The sequence below is a fragment of the Diaporthe citri genome (assembly GCF_014595645.1).
Source record: "Diaporthe citri strain NFHF-8-4 chromosome Unknown scaffold_3, whole genome shotgun sequence".
In the NCBI taxonomy this organism is placed as follows: Eukaryota; Fungi; Ascomycota; class Sordariomycetes; order Diaporthales; family Diaporthaceae; genus Diaporthe; species Diaporthe citri.
Genome location: NW_025064848.1, coordinates 2,019,930 through 2,042,726, shown reverse-complemented (window position 1 = coordinate 2,042,726; position 22,797 = coordinate 2,019,930). Strand labels below are relative to the sequence as shown.

Below are 22,797 nucleotides of genomic sequence, written 5' to 3'. Positions count from 1 at the left end.
TCCTTGACCACGTCACGGAACTTGCGGTCGGTTCTGTACATACGGCGCAATCAATCCTCCTATCCAGTCCTGTCCCGTCCAGTGCTATCACAGAATTGTAGCGTATCGTGTCGTGTCGTGGCCCTCCACCTCGGCTCGCCTATGACTCTGCCTTGCTCCCCGATTACACGCAGACCTGGCCGTTGGGCGACAATGCAGCGTGGAGACTGGGGGGAGGGGGGGAGAGGGGAAGTGCATACATGGGACTAACATCAGAATCAGGAATGCAGCACACCTTCATCAGCCGAGAATTGCTGCTCTGTCAGTCTGGCATTGGCGCAGCCCCGATTGATAAAGTATCCAACAACCCCGGCGTCGCAGCTCGCTACTGCACCTTGTTCCTCGGTGTTGTGGCTCCTCTGGTCGCCTGTTCGCCCTGCAGCCGCAGCAAGTCCAATCTAACACCTGCAGCTTACCACTTGGATGTGTGTCTGGGATACACACTCCTCTTACTGTACTGCGCCGCGCAGTCCTACAAGGATTGGCCGCCACGTCCACGGGCAGATCGGATCGGATCAGAAGTCGCCAGCCCAGACCGGGAAACAGCAGAGTCTCCCAGGGCCCGTGGTCAACAAATGCAGAGGAAATGACCCTGTGGATCTGCAGCGCGGCAAGGAATGAAGGTGAAATGGCTGACCCAGGGCTGCGATGAGAATACAGGTCACACGGTGTGCTGGTCCCTCGAGGTGTTGCTCACCCGCGGCCGCTCTGGTTCTGTCGGTAGCTAAGGCATTGGCGCATCAATTGGGAGGAGCCATCACCAGACAGCCCATTACGGCCTCTCCACCTGCAGATCCGGTCCAGGTCGCGCCACTTGGTTGCTTACATTTTTGGGTGAGGGTTGTAAGAGACTGACTGACGGGCTGACACCTGGTGCAGTACAATCAGCAAGAGCAGTACCTACATACATTGCTTCCGAATTGGGAAACGGGCGAAGCCCACCAGGATGCAAGGCATGAACCAACATGGACACCATGCTTTTGTTTTGGTCTGTCGTCAACGTTTCGAGGACAGAATAACCTCGCGTTTAGAGTCTGGCTTGGCTGCTATATCCTCCATGCTAATACTGCTAGGAACATCACGGCAGAGTCTGGAGTCAAGAGTTCAAGGTTCAGACTACAGAGCTCTCGAGTCCTGTGCTCAGCTACAGCAATCGGATCGAATTGGGCGTGATTCGGAGCACATCACTCCCGGCTCTGTTGCATCGCCACGTCCCTACTACTCACCGTGCACTCGTCCGCGTCGAACCCGAATAATTAACCTCATCTCCTGCTTCGCACTGAGGAGCTCCCGCCTCCAGACAATACCCAGGCACCGTTGCGATGATACGGTCGCATGACGGCCGTAATGTCCCCTGGTGCGGGATGAGACGGAGCCGGACATGGGAGGAGCTTGTTGATCCACCACTCTGGGGATTCCACAGCCACATGCTTCCGCGACAGAAGCGATCGACTGTTCCCTGTGCCACCGTCGGTAGCCTGGTCAACCTGGTATCAGATTGCCGTCTTCGATTTTACTTTTTTCTTTTTCCCTTCGTCTCGTTTGGCCTCTATTGATAGGAAGCGGGAGATGACCATTGTCGCAGGTCTAGGGTCCCTCCTCCAGCTGCCGCGAGCTGTTGGTAAATGCACAGTAGCATCCAGTCTAGCGGAGGGTAATAAGTGCACTGCAGAAAACGTGCCCATCTTGCAATTAGATTGACGCGTGTGCGGACAGAGACAGAGACATTGGACCACGGTCCCAGCCCGAAGGGTCCATTGGTGCCATCCTAGGTGGTGGGTAGCAGTAGCAGCAACCATCTGATCAGGACTGGTACAGTAGGTTGTGGGTTTTGGACGATCAGTTCCTACGAGGGTCTGTTTGACACGGACGGGAACAGTCAGATGCGCGTGAGCAACGGTGCTGCGCGCAATCTTCCCCGAGCATCTATCTCACGATGGACCTAGAACAGCACATGCGGACATCTATCTCCTTGATGCCCAGGCAGGCCAGAACACCAGGGCATTTACACGGGGTACTTGGTCAGGCACCGCCCTCCTTCCAGGCGTTGCTTAGAGTGTTACCGGAGCCTGCCAGGCCCGCCCAGGTGGGGACAGGCTCCATTGTGGCCCGAGCGTCAGGTACTAGAAGGCGAAATCTCCGACGCCGTTGTCGTATTTGCAAGGGCGCCGAGACGCTTGCACTTCGCCGGCGGAGCATCGATACGCGTCCGGCGCGCTACCCACTTGTCCACCCCCCTAAACATCACCAGAAAACACGACCAAATCGAGTCGTCCGATGGTTTCCACCCACCATCTTAGCCCAAGAATATCATCGCGTGCCCATCGTGCGTCTGTGGTTTCTTCGGCTCTGGCCTCTGCTTCGGCAGTTGATTGCTTTGGCAGTCCCAGTCATTTGTTTCCCTCGGCAAGGCCGCGCATCACAGCGCGTGGCTGTGGATCAGCACCCAGGCGCCGAGGGCGAGGGCTAGAGCTGGTCAAAGAGCCACCTCGAAGCCAATGGGCATGCACGATTCAATCCACACGAGTTACGCTGTGACTTGGGCAGGAGCCGGACGTTAAGCCCGCACAGGCCCGCTCAGCCCTCACCTGAAGCCCCGGGAAGGCAGTCATCATGCCCTCACGATCAACTGGAATGCATGGGGCAAAACAAGACTCCAAGAGAACAAGGAAGAGGAAGAGGGAGCCAGGGCGCGATACCCCGAGTGGGGTGTCTTGTAGCGGTCGACCCGTCAAGCAGCCGAGGAAAGGAAATGCCGGAAATCTGCAATCCCCCGACGTTGTGAAGCATGCTTTGCTGGCCCAGTATTACCCGACTATCTTGACCTTGCGGCAGTACATGCTCGCCAGCCTGCCATCATCCTCCAAAATTCGTCGCAAAAAGATCTCCGCAGTAGGCAAGGCAGACCAGGCTGCGGCTGAAGACGCATATCCAGGAGTCCAGGAATCTGCGGAAGACCCTGACCACATCCGCACTTCACTTGCCAGGCTTCTGGACGCGACTATAGTCACTACTCATGTCTATCCCACCGCTTTGGGAGAGGCACAGCCGGATGACCGCTTCCAACGATGGATCGTTTATTGCCAGAAGGGCGACGACTCTCAATCGACGCTCTCTGGCGGTGTTGCTGGTGCAATTCACTGTCAAGCAGAGGTTGGTTCGCTCAATTCCTGTGATTGGATGAGCGTGGAAGGGCATCGACACCCTGTACGCCAGAAGCTGACGGGCACTCGCAGATAGTCGACTTTGTCATCTGGCTTCTTTTCTCGCGAGAGGTCATGCCCAGTGGTAGGCCTCATCACCTGCTCTGCGACGGCTTTCGAAAGCATGTTGGTCCCAGGCAGCAGTCATGTTCAGTTCAGGGCCTGTACAGCGTCTACCCCAATGAACGGGTTGCGGCTTTGAAGCAGACACCATGGCCGCAGTTGCTCTCGCTGTTGGGTAGGGCCGGCGAGGGTATGATGATCAACATGCTGCTAGACTGTGCCATCTTTATCCCCATTGGGGTCGGGCAGAGCAGTTACTATCAGTTGAGCGGTTAGAGACCTGACCTCGGTCTTTCAGAATAGGTATCTGACGAACCGCACAGGACTCCCCATCTTCGAATCCGAACCTATTTCGCCCCAGATCCTAGCGCCTCCGATAGATATGGCTGGCGACACAGCAGCGTTCGAACGGAAGCCCACAGACATCCATTTCGTGAGAAGCCGTATGGTGTATGCCAGAGCTACGCTCAATGCCCGAGGACTGGTCCACTTTGGGTTGAGACACATCCGTAAGTTCGGTTCCTCGGACAGCCAGCCAGCTTGCCATGAAACTTTAGACTCACATGTTTAAAGATGCTCTGAACAGGTTTCCTGTGCCTAGTGCCAGCGAGGATCCCCTGGCTTCAAAAAATGACAGTAGCGGCAATTCAGACTCTCCAGGAACCGACAATACGCTTCGATTGATGATGTATATGTTTCCTCGTCAATTCGGTCTGCATAATGTGTTCACGTCTCTTGTCGATTTGACACAGACAGCCCAGAAATTTCAGGACTACACCCTCCGGGAGGAAGAAATACTCAAGAAGTTTCGCAAGAAGGAGGGTTGCATCAATGTTCTTGACGTGCGAATTCCCAAACGACTCAGAGGCACGCTTGAGCTCCTGGTGCGGCGTCTGCAAACCTTGCACGCTCGATGTTCTTATGTGGAGTTGCTACAGCACCACTGCCCGGTATGCATGTGGCCGCAGCCTGTAGTAAGGCTTTATCACCTGAAAACTTACAAGGCTTAGGTTCATCGGAAGACAGCCGATGGCCATGCAAGCCGTCATCGCGGCGGCGCTAAGACCTCTTCCGTGGCGAGCAAGCTTTCGGGGAAGGCTCCGAGGGACCGCAAGAAGTTTCGATCGACACCATCCTCCACGAACCCCTTGAAATTGTCGTCGGTCACAGAGCTTGCAACCCCCATATCCCAAGTCTCGGCGTTTTGCCAAGCTGTTCTGTCGAAAATCATCCCCCACGAGTTCTGGGGCCACGGTGATGTTCAGACTCACAACCGAGGCAAGCTCCTCAAAACCGTTGACACGTTCATCAAGCTGAGGCGTTTTGAAACAATGTCACTCCACGAGGTTATGCAAGGCCTCAAGGTAGGAACTAGTCCTCGATTATTTCAAATCACAAAACTGATTTCTTTCCAGGTCACACAAATTGAGTGGCTAGAGCCTCGCGGGCCAAAAAACCGCAAATGTAGCCTGACTGATTTCCGCAAGCGAAGCGAAATTCTGTACGAGTTTCTCTACTACATCTTTGATTCGATCTTGATACCTTTGGTCCGGAGCAACTTTTATGTTACTGAGTCGAATGTCTATCGAAACCGGGTATTCTTTTTCCGCCATGACATCTGGAAATCCATCGCGGAGCCAGCCATGGCCGAGCTCAAGGTCAAGTTGTTCGAGGAAGTTAAACTCGATGAGGCTCTAAAGAAGCTTGACTCTCGGCGACTGGGATACAGCCAAATCAGGTTGCTCCCAAAGCAAAACTCGGTCCGGCCAATCACGAATTTGCGGCGGAGAATGCTGATGACCAAGGACAAAAAGATCCTAGGCCAGAGCATCAATTCTATTATGGGGCCTGCCTATAACATGTTGAAGCTTGAGACAGTAAGCCAGCGTTCCCTCATTTTCTGCTTGCCCGCGGACTAAGGAAATTGTACAGGTTCTCCATGGAAATAGGCTCGGCTCGGCTATGTTCTCTGTGGGAGACATCTATAAGCGCATTGACAGGTTCAAGCAGCGTCTAGGCCACCAAAATATGCCCCTCTACTTCGCCAAACTTGACGTGCGAGCTGCCTTCGATACGATACCGCAAGCGGCTGTCATTTCGTTGATGAGGTCGGTTCCCTCGCAGGGTAAATACGACATGGTCAAACATGTCGAAATCCAACCCAACGAGAATGGCATCCTGGCGAAATCCAAGGCCATGAAACGATGGCACACGTCGGCCAGAGCGGGAGGTGACAAGTCAACATTTCTTCAACTGATTGCGCGAGGGGCCATCCCCAGTAAGAAGAACGCAGTATACGTTGACAGTGTCGTCCGCAAATCGCACAACACTCATGATCTACTGGCGCTGATAGGCTCACACATTCAGGAGAATCTCGTCAAGATCGGTAAGAAATACTACCGCCAGAAATGTGGCATCCCTCAAGGATCGGTCGTCTCCTCTATGCTCTGCAATTACTTTTATGCAGATCTGGAGAAGAAAGAACTGCAATTCTTGCAGGTCGAAGACTGCCTCCTTCTGCGGCTCATCGACGACTTCCTCCTAATGACCACGGACAAGAACAAGGCCTCTGAATTCGTGGGAGTCATGCTGCAAGGCATGCCCAAATACGGTGTTACGGTCAGTCCTGGCAAGACACTGGTCAACTTCGATATGTCGGTAGATGGCGTGCCAGTGCCCAAGATCCAGGACAACTGCCGCACCTTCCCTTACTGTGGTCTTCAGATTGATTGCCACACTCTTGATATCACCAAAGACAGAGGACTGACCTCCGTCGCCCCGCTCAGAGACCCAACAGTTTCAAACTCTCTCACCGTTGAGTTCAGCCGACACCCAGGCCAGAACTTTGAGCGGAAACTCATCAACTCATTCAAGATTCAATCAAACGTGATGTTTTATGACACACGGTACAACACACTGTCTACCGTCCTACGTAGTCTCTACGAGGCATTCACAGAGTCGGCCACCAAGGCGTGGGCATACTTGCGATGTCTTCCGTCAGAAAAGCAGCCTGGTTCACGGCTCGTCATAGACTCTATCTCGAAACTTCTCGACGTCGCGCACTTGTTACTTACTAGCCCATCGAGGAAGCTAAAGCATCCCGAGTACGAATGTAAGCTCTCGAAGACGCAAGTGAGAGCTATAGGTCTGCGGGCCTTCCGGGCAGTGCTGAGAAGGAAGCAGGCCAGCTTTGGTGTTGTGCTGGGATGGCTGGATGAGCAGGCCGCACAACTGGTGGTGAACGGCAAAGCTCGTGGTGGCCGTGATGTCGAATTGCTGCCACGAGTCTCATCGGACGTGAAAGACTCCAGCTGTGTGTAGGCAGGTCGCTGTAGATGAATCTCTGCCCATTGAACTTCTAATTCCATCGATTAATCAAATCCATGCTCTTTTTTGGATGTGACGCAACCTGTAAAATATCGACATGATATGCGTGTCCAAATGCAAGTGCCCGAGGCAGTGCCCACTGCATGTGGAGCGCAGGCACTTCCAGAATCCATCAACCGACAGCATCATCAGTGGCCCGGAGAATGCAGCACTCCTTTCAATCTGCCCCTCATCTTGAGGCCCACCGTCCTGGAACGACGGAAATAAACGGCTACACCGCGCCCCTCTGCCAGGCGTGCCTCCGCCTGCTCCGCCGGGTCAACGACACCATGAGCCACCCGGGCCAGGGCCTCGACCCGAGCCCCAAGCGCAAGGCAGACCACGTGCGGAGCCTCTGGCACGCCCAGTCCAGGTTCAAGGAGATGGCGTCTGCCGCCGCTGCGGGCTGCCACGTCTGTGGGATGGCGCAGGTGCAGGTCCGCGCGGGCAAGTTCACGCCGCTCACGTGGTCTGACGACGACGACCCGTGGCCTGGGGATGACCTGATGGCGGGGGGAGAGGATGGAGAGCGGACGGAGACGGGCTTTCTGCTCAGCAGGCCGTTCGAGGAGGCCGGGGGGCTCGTCCGCGTCAGGTTCTACGTCGACTTCCGGAGCGAGTCGCGGGCCATGTTCGCGACGCTGGACGAGGTGCTCTTGCTGTCGCCGCCGGTGCGCGCGCCGACAGGTGCGAGTCCATGGTCTCCCCGTCTGTCTCTGCGTCATTTTCTCACGCTTTCGTAGCAGTCGGGCCTGTCACGGCTCACGACGAGTCGGTCAGGTCCACGAAGAGTTTCGGCCAGATCAGGGAGTGGCTGGCACATTGCGAGCGGAACCATTCTGAATGTTGGCCCAAAACGGCTCGAGACGGATCAACCTTCCTAACAAGCCGGCTGATCGATGTCGGAGGCACAGATGAGCCGCGCCTTCGTCTGGTATCAGACACGGGCAGCATTCGAGGCGGGCAGTCCACCACCCTGAGCTACTGTTGGGGAGGCGCCCAGCGCCTCAAGCTGGTGTCCTCGAACGTGGCCGACCTGGAGAGGGGATTCCTCCTGAAAGACCTTCCGCAAACGATCTGCGAGGCAGTTCAGGTCACGCGAGAAATGGGCATCCGCTACCTCTGGGTCGACTCGATCTGCATCGTGCAGGACTCGATCGAGGACTGGGAGTCAGAGGCCGTCCGCATGTCGGTCGTGTACGGCTCCAGCTACTGCACGATCATGGCCACGGACGGCCGCGACTCGGACGCGGGCCTCTTCAGGCCGCGGGCCGGCAGCGTGGTGCGCCCGACCTGGTACGAGGTCTGGTCTGAGGACCAGACGAGCCCCACTGTCTTCATGAAGGAGATGGCCCTGGAGGCCGAGGGCGAGATGAGTTTCTACACCAGGCGCTTGGACGACGCGCCCGCTGCTAAAAGGGCGTGGATATTCCAGGAGCATGTCCTCTCCAGAAGACTGATACACTTCACACATGACCAGCTTATGTGGGAGTGCCAGTCAACCGTCACTTGCGAATCGTTCCCCGAGGGTTTTGGTGGCAACGGAGTCATCAACGATAACTACCTCTGGATCCCAAAACTTAAGCCTACGGGCCACATGACGGCAACTCTGAAAAGTATCAGCGCCATGTTAAGATGGGCAACTGTAAGTAAGGTCTATGCATCATATCACTCGTTGGCTGTTGTTCCAAGGAGACACTTCCTTCGGTCGAAAGAGTAAGCCATTGCTCTGGATCTCAAGATTTATAGAACGGTCCCAGGAAATTGGTTTCCACACCTCCATAGTTAGAAACGGAATCAGCTGATCCGAACTGATTCCAGTATGTTGAAGCGTACTCCCACCGCGAGCTGTCCGTCTCTGGCGACAAGCTGGTCGCCATAGGCGGTATCGCCAGGAGGCTCGCAGACATCCACGGACTGGACCACTCCGACTACGCCGCCGGGCTGTGGAAGCACGACATGCCAAGCTGCCTGCTTTGGAAGTCCTCGCGCGCCTTCTCCACAGACACCTCCAGGCCCCGGCACACACTCGCCCCGTCGTGGTCCTGGGCGGCTATAGAGGGTAGCGTCCGGTACTTCAGGTCCCCCGTGCGCGAGCCGTCGCGCAAATCACTGGTGAAGGTCCTTGGCGTGCACATCCAGTATAGGGATCGTCAGATATTCGGCCAGGCGGCGTCCGGCACGGTGGCATTATCAGGGAGGCTTATACCCATCTTCAAGTCGACGTGGAGGAACAGGGGTGGCCCAAAATACCGGTCGGATAAGTTCAAGGACCCAACTTATGCCATGCTCTGGGCCGGCCGGCCCACTAGGGAGCTTGCCTTCGGCGCAAACCAGGGGCCCATAGTCATATTCTGGGACGTGTACGCCGCCGCGGAGGAGGCCTTGTGCGTGAGGGCCAGGCTTCGCGGCACCTACGGCCTCCCGATATTCTACAATGCCGAAGCGAGGAGCCTTTGTGGGCTATTGCTCCTCGCCACGGATCGACGGGGTGAGTATCGCCGCCTGGGTCTATTTCAAGAGTGGCAAGACCATCCGGATCCTGGGCTGCTCCATGAAGGCGAGGGCGAAGGCGAATCTAGAGAGTGGCTGCGCGACTTTTCTGAAGCCGGACGCTTTGGAGGGGTTATCAAGCCCGAGGATTTACATTTGTACAAACATGACAGGTCACTGGTCCTCGTCTAAATAGGGAGAGCCTGTTTACTACATGTAAGATGATGAAGGGGCACACTTAATACCTCCACGAGCCGTGAGGCCCCGAAAACAGCCCCCTCCCCATCCGCAAGCTACCCCAGTGTACTGAATATACCTGGATGCTGTTTAGGTTTCCTCAAAATAAAGGTCAGTGGAAACGGTGGGTGTCAAAATGTAGAGGTGACGTCTCTCATTCGTCAGGATGAAAAGACGCCGTATGAAAACCAGCCCGGCTTAACTGACTGTTACCGACACGCCGCATGAAACAAGGATCGTAGCCGTTGACAGCAGATCAGAACCAGACATTGCTGTCATGACAATTTAAAAAGTGCGAGCAATTCTCCAAGTCGTACTGGCAGTGCCGTCAGATGATTCTGGAGGTAGGCCGAGTGTTGAAGGTTATGTGGACAAAACAAGATGTCCCTATAATCCTATCATTTAAGACCGGTGAGGATCTACTGAACTTGGGACGACCCATAAGCACTTGCGTGGGAATCCTTCGAAATGCCAGCCTTCAGGACAGGTTTCGGTACGCGGATGGCCAATGACATGACTGGGATCATGTCCGATTTCTTGGTCAGTCGCCACCAAAGGTCAACGACTGCGATGGCTCGACCGAGTATATTGTGGGAAACCATACCCATCTCCACGACTGTGGAGTCCCAAGACAAGAGGGAAAGCTTACCCTTCGAAGAAACACTGATAGGGCTTGATATGCTCTGTCGAGGATATGACTGCCTTGGATGTACCCTGACACATGGGCACAATTGATGGAACAAAGAGAAGAAAACAACAACTATGTCATATGATGTGTGTTATGAGCAAAGCAGGGCTAGGAAGATGACGACAGCGGGTGCAGCCGTCTGACCGCCGAGCGTAATGGAGTTTCAGTGAGGAACTATACCCTGTGTGAATAACTTGCCATTGATGCAATGTCGATCCCGGTGTGATGAGCTACTCTTATGCAAGGCGTTGTGAGGTGGTGCGTGAAAAGAGAACAGAAGCGAAGAAAGATGGCGGGGTGGAGAATCAAACAGTTCGACCCTAATTCAGTTGAGAAGGGCGTATGCGATCTCAAGGAGATCCCACAGGCTGTAAAAGTACACATAGGATCGCATTGTTTCGCGTGGTGGCATTCGGTTGTGCCCCGGCTTGCCCGGTTCTCGGAGCCGAGCCGGGCAGACAGAAGTCGGCAAATGGCCCGACGACAAGGCCGTGTCATGCAAGGGTCAACACGCGTAATATAGTTTTCTCCGTATCAGACGAAAATGTGATGACGGCCCGCGACGACAAGAATGGTCAAAGGATGACAAGTCCAAGACATCCTTGTTTCGGTCGGTATCGACTATCAGAGGGTTTAGGCGCGATCACTCAGACGTCCGGGAATTGAAGACTGGGCTGAGGAAGCTGCTGCGGAGTTGGCTGCTGGGTTTCATAATTCGCTGAAACCACCGAGTTAGTGTGTTCTTGAGCTAGAAATCCTCAGCGGCGGTGATACGCGTTTCCATGGCCGCGCGCCCAGGGCCGGCAGTAGGAGTAATCGAATGGTCAAGCGAGTCGGGCGCCTTGGCTTGGGCAAGGTTGTTGTAGCCCTGTCAGCCTGTCTGTTGCGACAAGACCATCCAGAAAATTAGAAATGGGCCTGGCCCAGCGGCTGGGAGGCGGGCGAGTGCTGATTGACTGCATTGTCAAAGAGGTGGCTTGCAGATACACATGCGGGACGGGGTGTTTGCGACGAATGGGGAGGATGCCTTGACGTGTATGCGATGTGATACAACGTCGTCCGCGTTCGCTAGCAGTAACCGGTGGGATGGGCCCGGGGCTTTTAGACATGAGGCCACCAAGATCGGTATTGGTGCAAGTGACACGGGCGATCAGTCCCGAGTGCGGGCTTGGTGGTTTCCTGGGAGTGGCAACCTCCGCGTTACGCAGAGCACGCATTGCCCTCTTCTGGCCACGGGCGACGCTCAACAGTGCTGCCCACGGCGGTACGTACGTGCCTGGTTCTTCTCGGTTGCTGTCGAGCCAGGGTCCCGCTGCAACGAAGGTGGTGGTGGCGGCGATGCAGTTGTCTCTGGTGGTATCGCCTCCACGTTTACCAGACCGAGTGAGGCTTGGGCCCAGGCCGTTAAAGTTAGGGCACTGGGCGTCATCCCGCGGAGTTCGGCGCTCACACAAGGCGAGGTTTGCCGAAAATTTCTGGAACACATCCGTCGTCTGATAGCCAACCCCTGGGAGGGGAGCAGCAGAGAAGCTTTCCCGCGACGGCCTGCTCCTGGCCGGCTCACCGACACGAAGACGGCTTTGTCTCTGAGCTTGGCCAGACTTGTAGTGCCGCAAGGCATGGTGAACGAGCGAGCATCCGGTGGCGGAGCCCACGGCTGTGTGCTTTCTCCGAGCTCTGCAGGGGAGTATCTGGGTGCTGGGAGCAGGATGTCAGTCAACGGATCGATCAATGAATCAATTCATCGCCAGTCATGCCGTCCCCTTGCTGGTGGGGCCGGCAGCGCGCCGGTGGTGGGAGATGAGCAAAGCAGCAGACTTGGGCCCGGGGACGGGGACTGGGCCCGGGGACTGGGGCACGTAGATGGGCCTGGACGAGTGGGCTGGGCACCCTGGCATCTCGCAGATCTGGCAGACCAGGCCCTGCCCACAAGAGACGCAGTACCTGCCTAGGTCGGCATCCTCGACGTCTGATGGCAGCAGAACCTCGTACCGCAGGTATGACCGCCTGGGTCTTGCAGTCCGTCTCCTTAAGCGCGATGGGACGGGCGCAAGAAGAAAAGGCTGGTACGGGTGGATGCGCACAAGCAGAAGGGTCGGCCTGGCGAGCCAACTAGGCGACTGGAAGCTGGCCGGGTGGCCGCGGGGAGGTACCGGCCGCACCAACGTGGGCACATGTGGTACCTCCCCAGAGCTAGCCGTTCCTGCCATTACTTATTTCGCCCACCCGTGGATGGCACGCCCAAACTGGGCCTAGTCCCGGCTGCCGTCGTGGTTGCGTCCAAGATCGTCCTCTCACAGGCCCGGGCTAGCTCGGGTCATCCTGGCAATATGTGAATGCAGTGGTCGTGGTACCCCACGCATCCTGGCACCGTAGCTGTGTAAGCACCAGCACGGTGGCAGGTACCTAGGCACGCTACACAGCCAATCCACTCCACCGGTGTCGCCCCCAAACCCAGCAGGACAGGACAGCCCCCCTTTCCCGCCAGAGACCATGCTGCCATGCCACCCAGGTACAGGCGTGATATGCCTACTGTACCGTGCCAAACGTGCCTGACGGCAGATGCGAAGGACCCTGTTTCTCATCCCATCTGTCTTTTCTCTGCTAGTTACCTAGCTAACAAAAGAGGTAGAGCGAAGAGCGACAGAGGGAGGAGACACGGGAGAGGGAGGGACAGAGAGACGGTAATAACCAGGCCTACCTATAGGTACTTACACACACTACCTACCCAGTCACCCAGTCTGCCTTATTAGGTAGCTGCCGTTCGTTGGCTCTACGGATTTGGCGCCTGTCAAATGCCACGACCACCACCCTCCCCTACGCTATCTGTCCGCCCTCCAGGCTGAGCATCTGCGACCCGCATGCCCACTCACACCCGCACGCACTCACACTCAGACTGACACTCACACTCACACAATCGCTGCACGCTGCACGTTCAACCTCACATCGCACCCGCTCTCACATCCACGCTTACAGCTCACGTCCCTCTCTCGCGCCCCTTCCCGTGGCCATTGTACGCTCTGCTGCATACCACCAGCCCGACCAGCCCGAGAGTGGTCGACAGTGTCTCCTCCGCCTCTGTCTCCGCGCCATTTCGCACGGATTGATTTGATTGTACGGCACAATCCCGTCATGCAGCGCGCCGAGTAGCCCACCCAACTGTCAGCGACCCGGCCCAACCCCAAAAGCCTCGACAAGCTCGCGCCGCCACCTGCGCGGTTCCTTTATGTCGCCGCCGGACTACACTGGACTGCAACTGTACTGGACCGTACGCTCCCTGGTACTGGTGCTCTGATCCGCCTGTCTTGTAGACGACACTCCCCAATTTGAACGCCTTCGCTCTCGTGTAATCGTCGTCTCATACAAGCGCGCTCAACCACATCCCGGACACTTGACTCCTTGCCTACTTAGTCTTGTCTGGGTCTTGTCTTGTCCACAACACAACAGACCACAGTCCCGCCCGGAACGATACACAACAACCCAAGCGGTCACCTGCCTATCAGGCAGCCCTCGTTTCCTGCCACAATCTTCGCCCTTCCGTGCACTACTTCAAGTGCTTAGGTCGCCTTCATTCCCAACACTTCTGCACCACAAACCGCAGGGGATCCACGATGGCTTCGTACACACGAACGCCCAATGGCTCGGTGCCTCCTAATTACCCCCACCAACTGCCAGCCCCCTCTCACCCACACGGCAGCAACTACCCTCGGCCACAACCGTTGCCATCAATGGCACCTCCCAGCAACGGGAGTGCCTCCTACGGTGGCGCGCCCGGCTATGGTCAGCCGCAACAACCTTATCAGCACCACCACTCACCTTACCAAAACCAGCCGCCTCACCACCAGCAGCAACAGCCACAGCAAAGCCAGCAACAGCCTCCTCAGCATCAACAGCCTTACCAGCAGCCACCCCCACCATCTGCCCACCAGCACCAGCAGCAACAGAACGCGCACTCAAGCCCGACCTCGACCTCACCTATTCAGCAGCAGCCGCCGCCCTCCGCAGGCGAGGCGGGTACTTCGAGATTAGAAGCCGTGTCTACCGTGGTTGGTCCTCGCAGATATGCGTAAGTCTCAATTCGGAGATTTCTTCCAAAATCATTCTCCGGGACACACTTCCACTTTCATGCTCATGGCCTTGGCCATGTTGTGAAACTATTCCTTGTCCTGGTGTCTGAGGCTGATGTTCGCCGCTTCGGCACAGTCTCGAGGTGGAACAGCAACCCATCCGCGCCCGTATGTGTGGCTTCGGCGACAAGGTAACCCAATCCAGTGACCTCCCCCGCGGCACCTCAAACTCAGGACTGACGGTGAAACCAGGATCGGAGACCACTTACACCTCCACCAGCTCTCAGGCTGGTCGTCACCGACGTTCAGACCGGCCGAGAGGTTGATGTTAAGTGAGTATCCAGAGAGCGGAGAGAAAAGCAAAATTCGGTGCTAACACCTCGCCAAGCTCTATCGACTTCGCTCAATATGTTGTGACCGTGGACCTCTGGGACGAAACGGGGACACGGGAAGTGAATCTCGTTAGAAGCACGACAGCCACTCCGGCGATATCATCCACCATCCACGAGTCTTTTAACAACCTCGAGACCATGCCCTACCGGGCAGCTAACATCGCACCCTATCCCGCCGCTCACCCTGGTCAAATGACTCTTTACAGCCAACATCAATCACCTGTCAACCCCTATGCACCTAACCAATATGGCCAAGGTAAGTGGCTCACAGAGCGAGTTATTGCTGAGCGCAGAGACCGTCGTTCAGCTGTCTTTGTCCGGGTCAGGCTGACCGTTTGTAGTCCAATCTTACCCACAGCCACCAGCGTCCAATGGTTTCGGCCAGCCTCCCTACGGATACTCCAACGATTTTGCGCCCATGTACCGGCCCCCTCAGGTCTTCGAGCCTGGCATGGGTGGCGCCCAAAGATTATCGATCGGGGGAGCTCCGGGCTCGAGCATCCAGGGCATGTTCACCAGAAACCTCATCGGAAATTGTGCCGGCAGCGCCTTCAGGCTACACGACACAAAGGAAAGGATTGGAATCTGGTTCGTCATGCAGGATTTGAGTGTCAGGACCGAGGGCTCGTTTAGGTATGTAACAGCCGTGTGGGTAAGCGACCTAGGACTCTTTTCTAACCAGAATACCAGGCTCCGGTTCTCTTTTGTCGATGTCAAACCCACGGCCGACCAAAAGGGCGATGCCCCTGTTAAGACAGGCAGGGCGCCGATTCTGGCCTCAGTGTTCAGTGACGTCTTCCAGGTCTATTCGGCCAAGAAGTTCCCAGGTGTATGCGATAGCACAGATCTCAGCAAGTGCTTCGCAACCCAGGGCATCAAGATCCCGATCAGGAAAGAAGGCGGCAAGGCAGGCGGCGGCGATGATGATGACGACGAGGAGTAAGGGTGTTCTGGTCTCCCGCCACTCCGCCTTACCTAGGGTTGGTAGCCTCTGGCGAGGATTACATGTTAGTGCCCGGTCACCCCGCCAGGGCGATGGGACACTTCACTTGTGTCCCTGCTGTCCTGTCGTCGGCCTGATGCCAGTCCCAGGATCTGGTTATTTGTGTGGTGCCCGAAAGATATTCGCCAGCTTCCCAACTGGATCCCGTTAATCCAAGAGCTTACACCGACCTACATAATATTTAGTCCGAATCTGACCAGGCTGGGATGGATCCTATTCACTCTGTGCGCAGGGTTGATTGTCTTGTTGCTGATACATGTGTACTGGTCCCTCGGGCTGTAAGCCCCAGCCAGGCGTACGGTGCAAGGTTCTTTTTGCAATACCGCCCTGCCGACCATAGGTTCGACTGGGTAGGTAGTCTTTCGGCTGATGCCAGACATAGAGTGAGCGAGTAAGATTATGGAGTCCTGTACTGAGCTCTAGCTACCGACTAGGCCGCATGAAATTAAAAGATGCCCAACTAGCTCTCAATGAAACGTGTCTAGGTACAGACAATCTGCACTGCAGAAGTCATATGGATCCGTGGCTGGTTTTTACAAAGACCATCTCAGAAACCCAATCGGTCGAGGCTATCCATTACGTTGCGAGGGCAGTGAAACAGCATGGGAAGAAAAGAAGGCACAAGCAGCATCATATAAAAGTATCGGCTAATATGGGCATCCGGCCTCCATGTCCCATCGATCTGGAGCTAAGTGGCATCTATTGTACAGACAATGCACATCCACGACAGAGCATATCACATACACGCCGGACGCCCAGGCCGGAAATCGCCACGACAAGTTTCCTGTCAGCACCAGTATCATTTCTGGTCTCAAAATTTCCCGCGCAGCCGGTGGCTGTCTCGGTAGATCCGCAGTGAGGAGACATGTACCGCCCAGACTGACTGACATCGCCTACTTCGCCTGCGGCGCATGAGCCCTGACCTCGATCTCGACTTTCATCCCGAACGCGAGGCTCGCGACGCCGATGCCGCTCAGGATGGGCTGGTGGCCGGGCATGTATTTCCGCATGTTGTCGACAAAGTGCCCGACGGCCTCGTCGGTGACGTCGGTGGTGTGGTACAGCTTCACGGCGTAGACGTCCTTCCAGCCGGCGCCGGCCAGCGAGAGCGTGTGCTCGACGTTGTCGAAGGCCCGGTCGATCTGCTTGATCAGGTCTGGCTCGACCTCGCGGGTCTCACGGTCCCAGCCGCCTATGGAATTTTTAGTTGGTGAAGAGGGGAGAGGGAGGGTTGTACCTTGCCCGGCTACCTCGACCACATCTCCTACTCGTACTGCTTGGTTGTAATGTGTGTGCTCCTTTACGAATTCGCCGAAGCCTGGGTAGGTGTAGTACTGGAGATGCGACATGACTGGTACCCAATTGCAAATATAATTCTCTGTTCTGCCTGTACAGTGTCATAGATTAAATGAACATCAACAACACAACTGATGCATTGCAAATCGAATTACAACAGCAAACTCCTTTATGTACAAGTCTGGCACGCTCTCTAGATCCTGAGCCATTCCTACCTTATAAATCACGATCTTACAAATCCACGGCCGTGCACATCGTAGGGGTCTTGGGTGCCTATAGCTTATGCATGCTCAGCAATGCGGTGGGCGGTGTTGTGAGGGGGATGAGCCAAGAACGATGCCGAGTCCAAAAGGATGAACGGGCGGGGCGCGAATCCGAGCATCTGGATCCGCTGCGTCTCAGGCTGTTGGCCGTAGCTCGCCTCAGCTCAAGCTCAGCTGGAGGGGCCTGACGGCATGGAGGGACCACTGCGACACATCAGTGGGGCGAAGGATCGGGGTGGGCTGCCTGGCACAACAACGTCACTTGGGGCGCCCCGAGCGCGGCGGTTTGCAACTGGAGTGTCTCGCAAGCATATCTTCTCGGCTTGCGACATGGAGGGAGAGAAACCCAAGCACGTGGATTTGGTTTGGCCACAGGATTCTGAGGGCTCACCGCGCAATCAGTCAGTCATTCTGTCTCTCTTCAATTCTTCCTTGGCTCCGTGTGCGGCCTTTTCCGCTTGCAGTACAATATCCCGTCATACACCCTGGAAATCTTCCAACAACAGCGTCAATGGTTTCCAATCTCTGCCGTCGGACAAACATGGCCAACGTCGCACGTTGAAGGTCATACGGCGACGTCAGTCTATTGCCTCCCAGCCCGAAGGCTCACCTTGAGGACAATGATACCATCGGAGCAGGCGAGCATGTCAACCGCCCTTAGCTGTCCCAAGATGCAGATTCAGTAGATTGTATGTCTTAGGTGAGCCCTAGCTGGCTAGAGGTCTGGACGTCGGCAGCGCCCGCACATGGCTGGATCCCGGGGAGCCATTTCCATTACGTTTTGGTTTGTCTATGACAATCCGGCCAAGCCTGGGGTCAGCGTCCAACTGTCGCATCTCGTGGTCACAAGAATGGCATCTCTTTGGGCGGGAAACTCAAATTCGCCTTAAGGCACCATTGCCCTGGCTCTAGAATACCTAGGTAGTAACAAAGGGCAGGCCAAGGCACCGGCAGTCCCAGGCAGCACAGTTGGGCGTTTGTGCCCTGGTGTCTCCCCGTCTCCTCCTCCCCAGTCGAGGAAAGAAAAGCTCTGCTCTTGGTCGGACCTGCGCGATCAAATTTCTCTGCCCGCCCTTGTGATCAGGTTTGCCAACCAGGTCCATCGTTCGCCAAGCCTGCGTAGCCTTGCGACGGCTTGTTTTCCCTCGCCCCAGGAGATTGTCCTCGCACCAAGGCACACGGCCGCATTCCACGACTCATTTGTCTTAAAAATCCAGCTGGTCCCGGCCCGTTCGCGACGTCTCTTTGTTCGCTTATCTCTGCTCATACCAACTTGCTTGACGTCAGAATACCGCCGTTGTGCCAATCTCGCCTCTGTCTGCTCGCCTTTCAACGACTTCACACGCCCAATAAAGACCACACACGACGCGCCGAGTAGGAACTCGCACGTCTCTCGCTGCATACACGATCAAAACGCCGATTTACTTGCAACGACATCACAATGAGCGGTGCACAATACGCTTCCAGCGGCCGGGGTGTGAGTGAAATCCCAGCGCTTGAAGCCCACTTTCCTCCCATCCCTGGCCAGAGGGACACCCTGGAAATGGCCTTGGTCCTTCTGGGCTTGATTTGTTCTGGAACAACAATTGTTGACTCACAGTTGTGCAGGGCGCTGGCAACTTCGTCGACTCGACCAAGAGCCCCAAGATTCAACCCGCCGACCTACAGACGCCCACCCTGAAGACGAACTTGGTGACCACTGGCAGGGGTGTAAGTGTGCCTCGTTTGCTCTCTGGAGGAAAGTTGCTAAATCCTTTGGCTCCAGGGCGCTGGCAACATGGCGGCGAACACCGACCCTGTGGAGACGCGTGCCCGCCAGGACGTTGAGCCGTAAGTCATCTCTCCGCGTGCGGTCACCAGGTCTGATTTACTCCGTGCTGACCAAAGCTGCTGTGTAGTGTCGTCCGCCGCGAGAGTCAGGGTGCTCAACACGCCGGCCGTGGTGTAAGTCTATTCCAACAGAATGTCTCATAGTCTTTTATGTCACGAGAGAGGACATGCTATACCGTGCGCCGGTTCTTATCACTGCAGTTGCTAATAGATAGTTCCAGGGTGCCGGCAATGTCTTCAAAGGAGAGGAGGCCGAGCAAGCCAAGCACGCCTCAAACGACAGTGCGATCGAGGACAAGGTGGAGGGTCTGGCGGCCAAGGGCAAGGCGCTGTTCTTCGGGAAGAAGGACAAGCAGCAGACCACCAAATCCTGAGTCGAGGAACTGAACGCATTGGCGGCGGAGGGCGCGCTGGTGCATGCGCAACAAATAACTCGGGGGAGAAGATGCGCTTGATGAGAACAGGCCAAAAAAAAAAAAAAAAAAAAAAAAAAAAAAAAGGAAAGCAAAAAGGGGAAGGAGGGAGAGAAATGCTAATGAAGACGATGATGAGGCTTCGTATACCCACGTTGGCAGGTTTGGCGTTACGGGAGGTTGATGAATAACGGCAGAGTCGGTCCTGATGTTGGCCGAAGCGGATATTCTCGTGCTTGCTTTGATGCAGCGCTACCTTACAGTACAAGGGTTTGGACGGCAGCTGCAGGTATCAAAATGGGGTAAATGACAGTATAACTATTCTGAAGACTTGAATTGAGTCATCGATAATCCCCTGCCTATCGCAAAAGTGCTCTTCACCACTGGGCTTAATCATCCGGCCTCCACACGAATTGTAAAGAGTCCAGTCTTCCCTTGTCTACCGGTAGATACATCAAGCGTGAATTATTGCGGAATCTAAGCGGCTCCCCTCAGAATGGCACCTCTGGTCACCGAAATCATACCTCCAGTCCCGGAGACAGAGTTCGGCAGACTTAGAGACCACCTGCCGCAATCGCTCCCCGTCCTCCGGCGCATACAATTCTCTCACTACCCGCAGGGAACAACCGAGCATGCCCGCTATCTCATCGCAACGGACAGCGATGGCGTAATCGACGGCGGGGACTGGCAGGGACAGCCACCACCAAGCCGGGGACACTTCGCCGCCGCCTACCTAGACCTCTCCAAGGGCCCCGAGACGGAGATGTACCTTTACACGACCCTCGAGGACGCCACGGACCTGGCTGCGGTGCCCAACGACGATGTCGAGCGCGTCCTGGACCTTGCCGTCGCTCTGCTCCACCGCGGCAAACTCGCCGCCGAGGAGGCCATGCGCTCCGGCGCATACAAGCTAGCCCGCGGCGCCGGGTTCCTGGTCGGTGGCCTGCACCAGCCCACGTACGAGCTGCTCTGCTCGCGGAGGGGCCTCACGAGCAGCTACTGGAACCCGCATCACGCGTGGCTGTTCCGGCTGGACAGGCTGCCGGGCGGGGGCGGGGGCGAGGGTGGGTCCGGGCCCGGCCCCGGTCTCAGGTGGGACGTGGTCCGGCGCGAGGACGTCCCGCTCATCGCGTCGAGGACCTATATCCCCAAGATCGAGGCGACGCTGATGAGTGAGCCGAGCGTCGGCGTCAGGGACGCCGCTGGGACGTTGGTCGCTTGGGGGTTTATCGGGGTCGCTGGGACGCTGTCGACGTTACATGTTGAGGTACGAGGGCGGAGAGCTTGTGAAGAGGCGTGGTGTGTCTTCCATGATGAGCTGACTGTTGTAGGAACCGTACCGCGGAAGGGGAATGGCTAAGGCCGTGGCTACGAAGGTGCTGCGGGAGCACAGCTTTGGTGACGATGGTTGGGGTGAGTAGCAGTGGCTTTCTGCCACCTAGACATTTTTACTTTGCTGATCTCAGTGTTAGGCTCGGCTGATGTGCATGTTGACAATGTTCAGAGTCAAGGTGTGTGCAAAGGCCTCGGCGGCGAGAAGGGCTGGAGGAACTGTTGGTAAGTGTCCGAACTTCTGACTGGGTTGACGATGTTCCGCGCTGGACTGACAAACATCACAAAGGACCGTTGTCGATCTCGACAGTATACCGTGAGGTATTGTTCAGCTTCGTAGGCTGATGTCTAAGTCTGCACATTGCTCTTGCTACATAGCCGGCTATCTCACTGAGGTGTGGTCCCAGCTACTTCACTATGTCCTTTCTCGACCTTCATACAGCACGATATGGCAGCACCTCGAATTCTCAAGCAGCAAGTGTTAGACGGTGGACTTCCTGGAAGAAGAACTTCAGATCATCCGGATTCACGAATGGGGTGATTCCATGCCCCAGGTTCACAATCCACCCCTGCTTCCTCTGTGCCCAGCCAAAGCCCTGCACCATGTTCTTTACCGTCTCCGTTATGGCCTCGTGAGAGCCATACAAGACACCGGGGTCGGCGTTGCCCTGGAGCACGATCTTCCGGTCGCCGCGGACTTTGGCTGCATCTGCCGGGTCGTGGAGCCAGTCCAGGCCGACGACATTGTAGTCTGAATCGCACATTGCGTCCAGGGCATACCACGCCCCCTTGGGATAAGCGATCATAGGCACTGGCTCGAGGTCCAGGGACTTCAGCTTCTTTGGGAGGTTCTCCGCTATGTATCGCAGGTATGGCGCTGAGAACTCCTTGAAAGTAGCCGGGGAGAGCTCACCAGCCCATGAGTCGAAAACTTGCACGAGCTACAATGACAAGTCAGCCACGTGGATATGCGCATGTGCCGTCAAGTTCTTCTTCGGACATACCTGGGCACCAGCCTCGACCTGGTGTGCGAGATGGTCGACACACAGCTCCGCGATCTTCTGCAGCAGCACCTTTGACTGCTCTGGGTACTTGTAGACCCACGTCTTGCTCTCCTTGAACATCTTGGTGCCGCCGCCCTCGACCATGTAGCAGAGCAGCGTCCACGGTGCGCCACAGAAACCAATGAGCGGCACGCGCCCCTTAAGCTTCTTCCTCGTCAGGGTGATGGCCTTGTAGACATAGTCAAGCTCCTTGGTGACGTCGACCTGCCGCTGCAGCACCTCGGCGTACTGCTTGTCGTCGGGCGACCTGAGCGGATCTGGGAAGTTCGGGCCCTTCTTGTCGACCATCTCGACGACCATACCCATGGCCTGCGGTATGACGAGGATATCGGAGAAGATGATGGCTGCGTCGAGGAGCCCTGCAAATCGCTCGACAGGCTGGAGTGTCAGGGTCGAGGCGACCTCTGGGTCGCGACAGCATTCGAAAAAGTCCCGGTTGCCCTTAGCCTGGTGGTATTCGGGGAGGTACCGGCCGGCTGTTCACATTGTCCCAGGAATCAGCCAAGATGGTCGGGGTTCATTCATGGGCAGCACAGCTGCTTGGGATCGTGAGTTCTGTACCTTGGCGCATCACCCATACTGGGGGCCGCTCGATCTTCTCACCTGCAAGTCGACGTCAGTTGTAGCTCGCGCTGGAGGGTTCACCTGTGAGATCCTAACTTGCCCCTTGCTGCCCTGAGGATCAGGTCGTTCTGTAATGGCTCGAATTGTCCCATATTGCCTGTTGCTGGGAGGTGAAGTCGCGGTGATTTTGGGTAAATCCGCAGTGAGAAAGTTCCAACCTCGAGCCGTGAACTCCGTTGTGAGATCAAAACAGCACCGAAGCACCAACCGAGCTCGGGCGCAGGGGTGTCAATGGCGGGGCATCCATGGCAGCTCCCGACAGGCCCGGCCCACCCCCCGTTGCGTCTTCTGTGCAGCCACTACTATGGTGCTAATAGAGCTGACCACAGGAAAGCTCACTAATCTGGGGACGTCAATTTTGAAGAAAAGCAACCGCAGCTACAACCATAACCATAACCACAACCACAACCACAACCACAACCAC

General features: G+C 56.2%; 6 protein-coding genes across 6 annotated transcripts; 4 read left to right on the top strand and 2 right to left on the bottom strand.

Moving 5' to 3' along the window:
• Positions 1–2,652: 2,652 nt before the first annotated feature.
• INS49_008166 (uncharacterized protein) lies at positions 2,653–9,356 on the top strand (the record flags this gene model as incomplete). The annotated part of the gene is made up of 10 exons (XM_043168911.1): positions 2,653–3,192; positions 3,276–3,576; positions 3,629–3,814; positions 3,879–4,255; positions 4,316–4,669; positions 4,721–5,182; positions 5,238–6,417; positions 6,825–7,358; positions 7,418–8,316; positions 8,493–9,356. 10 exons carry the CDS (start codon positions 2,653–2,655, stop codon positions 9,354–9,356), a joined length of 5,697 nt encoding a protein of 1,898 aa, XP_043026591.1.
• A 4,344-nt stretch (positions 9,357–13,700) lies between these two features.
• INS49_008165 (uncharacterized protein) lies at positions 13,701–15,491 on the top strand (the record flags this gene model as incomplete). The annotated part of the gene is made up of 6 exons (XM_043168910.1): positions 13,701–14,155; positions 14,293–14,347; positions 14,409–14,488; positions 14,545–14,804; positions 14,890–15,181; positions 15,239–15,491. 6 exons carry the CDS (start codon positions 13,701–13,703, stop codon positions 15,489–15,491), a joined length of 1,395 nt encoding a protein of 464 aa, XP_043026590.1.
• Positions 15,492–16,444: 953 nt separating this feature from the next.
• INS49_008164 (uncharacterized protein) lies at positions 16,445–16,900 on the bottom strand (the record flags this gene model as incomplete). The annotated part of the gene is made up of 2 exons (XM_043168909.1): positions 16,445–16,743; positions 16,789–16,900. 2 exons carry the CDS (start codon positions 16,898–16,900, stop codon positions 16,445–16,447), a joined length of 411 nt encoding a protein of 136 aa, XP_043026589.1.
• A 1,651-nt stretch (positions 16,901–18,551) lies between these two features.
• On the top strand, positions 18,552–19,314 carry INS49_008163 (uncharacterized protein; the record flags this gene model as incomplete). The annotated part of the gene is made up of 5 exons (XM_043168908.1): positions 18,552–18,587; positions 18,719–18,820; positions 18,876–18,940; positions 19,009–19,054; positions 19,162–19,314. The coding sequence occupies 5 exons, from the start codon at positions 18,552–18,554 to the stop codon at positions 19,312–19,314; spliced, it is 402 nt and encodes a 133-aa protein (XP_043026588.1).
• Positions 19,315–19,849: 535 nt separating this feature from the next.
• On the top strand, positions 19,850–21,005 carry INS49_008162 (uncharacterized protein; the record flags this gene model as incomplete). The annotated part of the gene is made up of 4 exons (XM_043168907.1): positions 19,850–20,620; positions 20,685–20,766; positions 20,826–20,910; positions 20,975–21,005. The coding sequence occupies 4 exons, from the start codon at positions 19,850–19,852 to the stop codon at positions 21,003–21,005; spliced, it is 969 nt and encodes a 322-aa protein (XP_043026587.1).
• A 147-nt stretch (positions 21,006–21,152) lies between these two features.
• On the bottom strand, positions 21,153–22,620 carry INS49_008161 (uncharacterized protein; the record flags this gene model as incomplete). The annotated part of the gene is made up of 4 exons (XM_043168906.1): positions 21,153–21,626; positions 21,690–22,225; positions 22,311–22,352; positions 22,578–22,620. 4 exons carry the CDS (start codon positions 22,618–22,620, stop codon positions 21,153–21,155), a joined length of 1,095 nt encoding a protein of 364 aa, XP_043026586.1.
• Positions 22,621–22,797: the final 177 nt, after the last annotated feature.